At 41.7% G+C, this 8,352-nt stretch overlaps 1 protein-coding gene and 1 long non-coding RNA gene across 2 annotated transcripts; one reads left to right on the top strand and one right to left on the bottom strand.

The window, feature by feature from the left end:
- Positions 1-36: 36 nt before the first annotated feature.
- LOC135610968 (uncharacterized) lies at positions 37-1,321 on the top strand. The gene is made up of 2 exons (XR_010486393.1): positions 37-665; positions 771-1,321. It is a non-coding gene; the product is annotated as an uncharacterized LOC135610968 (long non-coding RNA).
- A 418-nt stretch (positions 1,322-1,739) lies between these two features.
- LOC103982842 (probable trehalose-phosphate phosphatase 6) lies at positions 1,740-4,420 on the bottom strand. Its single transcript, XM_009399889.3, has 11 exons — positions 3,940-4,420; positions 3,733-3,873; positions 3,557-3,628; positions 3,354-3,452; positions 3,200-3,253; positions 2,904-3,005; positions 2,736-2,813; positions 2,561-2,630; positions 2,424-2,494; positions 2,248-2,340; positions 1,740-2,165 (listed from the first exon to the last, which is right to left on the bottom strand). The coding sequence occupies exons 1-11, from the start codon at positions 4,246-4,248 to the stop codon at positions 2,100-2,102; spliced, it is 1,155 nt and encodes a 384-aa protein (XP_009398164.1). The 5' UTR covers positions 4,249-4,420; the 3' UTR covers positions 1,740-2,099.
- Positions 4,421-8,352: the final 3,932 nt, after the last annotated feature.

Genomic DNA, 8,352 nt, shown 5'->3' with positions numbered 1-8,352 from the left:
CTTAAGAAGAATATTGATGTACTGACTCTTCTTTTTTATATTTTTAGAGAAAAAATAATATATGATTTCTTCGAAATCATCATAGGTAAATGAATACGAATGATGCATAATTATTTTCGTATCTCAAGAATAGTTGTCGATCTACCTTATAGCTTGATAGGTAAATATTTATATTTTTATGATTTGCGTTTAATTCAAATATATAAACAGTTAGTTGGACTCAAATAATTTTTTTTTTATTTTTTTGTTTAATAAAAAGATTAGAAGATAATTATCCACCGAAAAAAGAAAAAACAGCAAAAAAAACAAAAGAAGAAATTACATAAAAGAGATGAAAAAAAAAAAGCTTTCTAAAATGCCAAAGACTTCCAAGAAAACATCCTAATAATTGAGAGATAGTGTGCCTATGATTGCAAGCAGCAGATGCAGGATAAGACCAATCTCTTGGTCAGAGCTTGGACATTTGTGCTACTTGTTCTTCCTCCTCTTCAATCCAGTTTTGGCACTACCCTGGAATTAATTTGGTTGTGTAGGCATGAAAACCAACATTTCTGGGCTATAAAGATGAGCTCCTTTCCCCTTTTTCTTCTTTAATCTGGTCCAACGAAACCTCATCTCCACTGCACCAACCATTGTTGCTAAAGCAAGTGTTCTCTTTCCTTCAGGTAACGTGTTTGTTTGAGGTTTCATGGTCAGCAGGTTGGCGAGGGTGACTTGCTGCCATGGGAGGTTCTCTGCATCCAATAATTCAAGTTCCCATGGCTTGACAGCGGCGGGCACCATCTTTCCACGCATGAAATGCCTGGCAAAGACGGCGACGACGATGCCTGTCAGCGACACCACTTGAGAGCCAGGTGTTGCTCCATCCAAAGGCGTTAAAGTGGATTCCAACTCCTCCCTCAACCATGGATTGAAGTGCTCCAGTGGTGACTGTCGTGTCCTTCCCTTTCATGGCCCAGGAACCAGGGTTCTCCCAGCTCCAAAGGAAGGCTTCTGCAATGTGTCAAGCGTCAGCCTCTCCTGCGGGGTTACCTGAGATTAAAGGTGGAGCAGCTCTTGTTGACTGGATCAACAATGGCTGTTCTAATCCTAGAATAAGTGACTTGAGTTGCACATCCTCTTGGTATGCAGCCATAGGTTCAACTCCTAAGCCATGATGTTGTAGTATGTTTTGGATCTTTGGAAATTTGCAGTGTGATTTGGTGTCTTAGGGGAATGATACATTTCTCAGTTCATGACATATATAGTTATGATATGTTGCAGTAAAATGTGTATGCTGCTATCACAGTGAGGAGGACACGGAGTTCGATTGTTCATGTAATTAGTTCCTCTGCTTTTCCCTTGGCCTGATATGATAGAGATCATAAGCTCATCGACAAAAGATCCATGCACGAATCTGCTGTTATTTTTAACATTTTCTTTTCTTTTTCAAAGGAAGATGCCATGACAATATTAAATCTGCAAATGTCAATCAACATCTCCTTTGACACCACATTCTATTCTAGATGAAGAGAACATTTAAGTGAGTAAAGCCTTGAGTCATGCATCAATTATTTCGCCTGCTGGAAATCTGAAAAGGAACAGATTTGATAATTAGCATTAACAAGTGAATTAAGCTGCTTAGAGAGAGTGCATTTGCAAGGAATCTAAAGTTAAGACTTGGTGATGGTGATTTTTGCCTCCACGGATCACCAGATTTATTTTGGGTGTTACACTGCCAAAGATTGGAAGCTCTCTCATTCTTGAAAGCACTTTTGATATATCCTGTTGTTAACAGTGACTCCACATTGATTCAGCCCACATTTATAGCAGTTGATTTCCTATGTAGAATGATAATGCTGCTCAGAGCATGAACACAGTGGGAGTAATCCTGTGCTTTCATCTCAAAGATGGCTGCAGGATTCCCCTTCAGCAACAATAGTTACAAGATGTGGCAAGAAATCCAGTGAATAATGATTTCAAGCCTTCTCCCAGAAGAGGAGACAACACTAGAAATGATAGGGAAGGAAAACAAAAAAGAGAAAAACTGCTCTGCCTTGAGATAATACTTTTGTCCTTGATCATGGAGAGTAAAAGATTCATCCATGATAACTGCTTGTTCATTGAGCTTCACCATCCTGGGAGGATTGCTTCCACTCCTCCAGGCGACGCAAAAACTTCAGAACCTACTCAGAACAGCAGTATTAGAATTGCTGTCATTTAGAGGAAGACAAAATGACAGCCTAAATTTCACATCACACTACTCACCTCAGCTGGTTCTCGAAGAGAAAAAGAGGCATTTGTTTCCTTTGCAATCTTGGTGACAAGAATGCCAAGGCCTTGTCCTCTATCACGCAACACCTAGGAATACAATTCAAGCAGATACATCAACCGGTTGACGTGACTGATGCATAATCTAATGAAGACAACGAACAGTAAGATACCTTGAAAGCATCTTCGTCGGTTCGATCGTCCCCTATGTAGAATGGAAATACATCATGGCAGCCATCAAATCCTGGATGGCGAAAGGTTGATGAGCAACTCGAGTAAAATGAATGATGTCTTTTTCACTACAGCTTACCAAGAGACTCCAGTAAAAACTCGAGAGCCTTCCCCTTGTCCCATTTGATAGTTGGGCGTATCTCCAAAACCTGGAAGAAGAAAACAAGCCAAGTCATACTCAGCAAGTACACAAGTCACAGAAACAGAGCTCACAGACATGAACTACAGCACAAGTGATGAACTTAGTTCTGTACCTTTCTTCCATGGGTTAGTCGCAGTTTAGGGTAATCCATGATCACTGACCGAACTTTCTCAGCTAGTAAACACCATTTCTGTCATCAAGGATGGCAAGGATTAAACTACTATATGTTTGCTTTATGGCATAAGCATATTTTGGCTTCCTATATTTTTCGGATGCTTACCTTTTCATCAACACACCGAAAGTGAACTGATAGACAGAACTTGTTGTTCTCCACTCTAGAGCCAGGGATGCTCTTTGTTGTCTCTACTAAAGACTTGTAGACCTTCAGGAAATAAAAAATGCTTAGATAACTAGGAATGTAAACCAACTTCACAGCTTCAGGAGTTAGAACAGTGGAAGATTGCAGATACTTAGAGAAATGGAGGATGATGCTTAAGAACAAATCCTTGTTGTGGAATGCAAGACATAATGGAAATCAATCTTTCCTTGAAGAGGGACTATGGGGATGGGATTCACCTCATGGATCATGGGAAGGAACTCACTGGCTGGCTGAAAGAGAACATTTTGTGCCTGTATCACCAAAGATGACCATGAGGCATAGTGAGATACCAAGATGGATTGTGGCACTGGTACATCTATTGAGCTTGTGATAAGAGAAAGGAAGACCCACCATTGCTTTTGGATGCTTAGGCCCATTGTTGGGACCTTTTATGTCCATGCCATGGCTTCCAGCATAGTGCAGTTCCGACAGCTTTACAAAGCTGGAGACCTGATCATTAACAAAAGGAAACCACCAAAAGCAGTTGTTATAGGGAAAAAGATAATGGAAGAGTCTGATCTCATTCTGATGGTTGGGTAAAAGCAGGAATGTACCTTCTCTGTGCACCTCCCACTCACGATAGCTGTTGGAAAATGGCTGGCCACCTCTCTTACTGCCTCTCTCATCTGCTTCAAGACATGGAGTTCCTTAATACCTCCATTCCAGAGAGGAGAAGAAGAGACGGTATAAAGAGTAGACGGAGCAGAGGGACGTAATCCGAGAAACTCACCTCATCGGACATGAAGGCGCGGTCGGGGTCGTCGACAATCGGCGACAGTGTCCCATCATAGTCTAAGAACATCACGATCTGCTTTCCTTTAGCTGCGGTCATGACTTCCTCGAAGTTGTCCAACGCCGAAGGGTGCAGCATCTGCGTGCGAATTCTCAGATGTTTGTTCAGAAGCCATAATAAGATCAAGCAGAAGCGCACACTCACCATCCAACTGTCATACTCTTCTTCTTCGCGGGAGGCAAGCGAGGGGACTTCGCGCGGCGCCGCTGACTTGGCCTGGGTAGGAGACAAGGCCTTCATGGATTCGATCCATGAATTAGCCGCCCTGCCACCGCCACCGCAGCTCGCGAGGTCGAGCCGGCACGACAGCTTCGTGTACCGGGTGTAGTTAGTGCCTGAGCCAGCCGCACGAGGCGGCGGATACGAAAAGCAAGGGGACGGCTCAGCGATCGCCGCTGATGTGGGCACCGCGACGGCTAGCTCCTCCTGCATGACCACATTCTGCTTCGTCATCTGGTCGTCGGAGCCGAGGGGTCTTCTGTTGCTCTGCTTTTTGTGAGGCGGCGTTGTTAGGAGAAGTGTAAGAATGGAGATTTGAAGAAAGAAGCTTGGAAAGATGAAGGATCAAAATCTTTCGCTCTTCTTCTTAGTACATGGATAACAGGAGAGAAGAGTCTGAAGTGCCTCTTCTATGGAGATGGCGAGGAGGAACGCGAGGCGAGGTTTATATAAGGATTTGAGACCAGAAACGGACAAAGAACGCGGAAACGGAGGCCAACTCAGCTGCGAACATCGAAGGGCCGGACGAGTGCCTGCCACATCATCCGGCAACAACCACGACCGCAGCTCCAGGTGGCGGACGGTGCTTGGGCCCGAGTCTAGTTTGTAAGAACCCGCCGCGTCACCACCCGTGGATTATGACAGGCGAGCTCAGTCTCGAGAACACAGGGGACCTCTTCTTCCCATCCCGACTACGACCACGGGTTTCGCTACCATATAATGACGTGGCGTGCATCAGGACGCTGAATCGGGTTAGACATGCCCTGATTCAGTCAATTGTTCCGTAAGTCGTGTCCTAATACTCTGTCACGAAGATCCTGCGGCGGTGGGAGGCAGGCCGGGTGGTGTCGCGACCGTGAGACCTTTTGCAGGTCGGTGGGACACTATTTTACCAACGCCTCCTTTTCGGTGGCAAAATTATCTAGTTTCAATGGTGTTATATATATATATATATATATATATATATATATATATATATATATATATATATATATATATATATATTGTGCCCCAATAAAAAAAATAAAAAAATTGGATTAGACCAATATTTACCATGATTTTATGAACCCTGCAAAATAAAATAAAATAAAAAATTAAAGGATGATTTTCCTAAAAATATACCCTCATTTTTAATTTTTCGTTTAATATCATCTTTTTTTAATCCTAAATGCCCCTTATTGTTGCTTGTCACTTGTTGTTTCTGTCTTGTTGTGATCACCTTCGGCTCATCACAAGATTCTATCGTTTTAGTCTTACCATTTCAACCTTCTCACTTTCACTTTATCATTTCGATCCTACCACTTATATTTTGTCGCTAGCTAATAAAGGAAGAGATGAGACGAATAATATTGGGTCAAAGTGGTAAACATGAAAGGTGAGAGAGAGAGAAAGAAAGCAACCATGGATGAAAGCAATAGGGTTGAAGCTATGAGACGAGACAAAAGCAACACGCGATGAATGATGACAAATGATATTTAGAGTATTAAAAATTAGAAGAATCAAATGTGTAAATAAAAAAAATAAGGATATCATCCCAAAAAACACAGGTTCATATAGAGAGGTTTTTTTAGGAAATTGCCCAAAAATAAAATGCACTTATGTTAAAGGGAATTTAAATATACAGGTTCTTCAGTATTTTGCAATATATTTTTTATTACCATGAAATAATTTGAATGAGCGGGTCAGGCGAAGGGAAGATTTGATTGAAGATCTACTAATCACGACCGTGTGGTCCTTGAAAGAATATTACATTAAATTCAAGACACTAGTTGATAGGTGGAAACATTAATCTTTCTTATTGCACTTTTGTATGGTACCATGCATTGGATTTAAGTCCAAAGTACTAAATGGGACCTCTCTATAGTCCCTACCTATTTGTTGATCTCTGCACGTACTCATGTCTTTAATCTTTTGCCATATATTTAGCAACATAAATGTGGATTTAATGGTCAGCCCTAGTCTAGGAAATGACATATATGAGAAGTATATATGCTCACATTTAGGGACCATAAGGTACACACATATGGGGACCATATACTTTTATGATTTGCTAGAATAAACGCTTAGGTCTTCTAATTCTACTCTTATTTTCCTAATGATAACCAAAATTTACTCTTCCATTCTCTTCTTTTCTTGAATTAAAGATGAAGTTTTGTCGCAAAGCAGCATTGGAAGCTTTGTATTCTGCCTTGAGATAATCAAAAGGCATATAAGCAACCATCACTAGAAAACCCCACACACCAAGTAGTGGTAGTACGATGAAGCTATAGTCCAATGACAACAGGTGGTGTGCAAAGCCATATATATGTATCAAAACATCTTCCATTACCGCAAGCTATACTTTGGCTTTCAGTTGATTGTGTCTTCATCTTTCACTAACCCTCTCCTTGTACCTTCTTCTGATTGCCATACCTACTTAGTGGTTGGAGGTCTCTTTCCTCAACTTCTATCACATAGGTTCTTAATTGATTACAAGCAATGCCCTGCGTAAACTATTATATCAGGATTATACGCTTTAGATTCTGATGCATTAAGTTAGTCCCTGTCATTAAACATCAGTTGCCCATGATACTGACCAGCCAAACATTATGAGACTCGCAAGAAACTGGATAAGGAGTTATCCTGCATTTTTCGGTGTCTGTCTTTTCTCCTTTGCTGAAACCTTCCTACCTAATTACCTACTGTGATATGATAAACTTTGTTCTTCTTCCTCCTCCTCCTCCTCTCTCTCTCTCTCTCTCTCTCTCCCTCTGAGAGGCGTTTGCTGCAGCCACACATGGCCAGGCACACCTCATCTTTTGAAGCCTCGCGAAGTTATCAGAGAGGCATCGGCACTCAGGACATGGGACCATTCATCTTCTCCAGAGCTTTTGAGTGCATGCACTCATTCTCTACATTGACTATATCAGCTACGTGGAGTATATATATGCATGTGGTCACAGCTTTATGAAGGTCACTGACCACTATGAGCCCCAAGCACATGATCACAGATGGAAAGGAAAACCATGTCAGATTAGCATGGTGTGTTAGATCCATTAACTTAGGGGGCAAGTAATGAAGACACGGCCGCAACTCAGCTACGCATATCGACCATGTCAGACTTACGTGCATGGGTTTGACCGGCCTCAGTTCATAGACTTTCCATGTGCTTATTTTGTCGATATCATTAAGTTGTATCCCTTTGGGCACTTCTTCCTTCATCTGCTTAAAATGATTGTGCACTTTATTCTACTGCCATACTTTATAGGGTTGTTGCACCAAAGTAAGGTGGTGTGCCAACTTTCGATTCCCAGTTTAATATGCTATCACGGTGGTCAAAAGCCATAGTCGGAAGTGACAGACGAAGACAAACATGCCACATCAACTCACGCGCGCCTCTAGAAGACAAATCACCTCTATATCGATGAACATGAACTTTAAAGTTCATATGGACGTCTCCTCTGCCGACTATCTCCTCGATTAAGACTTCAACCCCATGTTTGGTGTCAGGTCGGATATGAAGCCAATTGTATGTGATAAAAGTGTCAAAGATGAAGGCTTGTAGCATTATTATATCTGTTTCGATCTCTCCTGTTGATCATAATTTTGCTGGTTTCTCTTATTTAGAGACAAATCAGATACTACTTTGAGACAGTAAATCCACTGGCATATTCAGTAATCCATTATCAAATCTTTTACTTCTTATGCCTCCATGTTAGCTAGCTTTCAAGTCCGTGACTAAGGAAAACCTCTTGTATTGTCATTTGGTAAACTGCGATTATGAAGTGCATGGACTGACTACATCATATATAGTGACATGCCACTGTTCACAGCAAAGAGGCAAAGACTGGATAGAGAGCCCTAAATGTAAACATACGTTCTATTTGTTGATCATATATTTCGAGCCTACCTTTCAGAACTTGTGTATGGACCTATAAACAAAGCTTCACATATATTCCTGAAATTTCCAGAAATTAGCACTGTGGAAGAAAGAAAGAAAGAAAGAAAAGAGTTCTATTTTTGCACGAGCTTTGTCATCCCACCGAGTGTGTGCATGGGAACCGCACACAGATTCAAGGTTGCAGCCGGTGGGAGACACGCAGAAAAGAGATGGAACCGAGGTGGACTTTTAGCTCCCAGATTCAATGGTGCAAACTTCTGCGAAGGTGCTCAATCAACCAAGCCATTGTGTGTTTCTGTCCGCTGTCCTAGTTTTGTTTCTTCTACGTGGAAAGCAAAAGAAGAGGGAGGAATCTGACAACCTTTCCGAGTCCTTTAAGCGTGCATTTCTCTTTTCAAAAGGTTAGGTGGGATTCGTTGCGACTCCTTTGCACATGAGAACGAGGCACAATTTGCATC

Source organism: Musa acuminata, chromosome BXJ2-4 (assembly GCF_036884655.1).
Source record: "Musa acuminata AAA Group cultivar baxijiao chromosome BXJ2-4, Cavendish_Baxijiao_AAA, whole genome shotgun sequence".
Classification (NCBI taxonomy): domain Eukaryota; kingdom Viridiplantae; phylum Streptophyta; class Magnoliopsida; order Zingiberales; family Musaceae; genus Musa; species Musa acuminata.
Note: the sequence above shows the minus strand (reverse complement) of the source record. Positions and strands in the feature narration are given on the sequence as shown.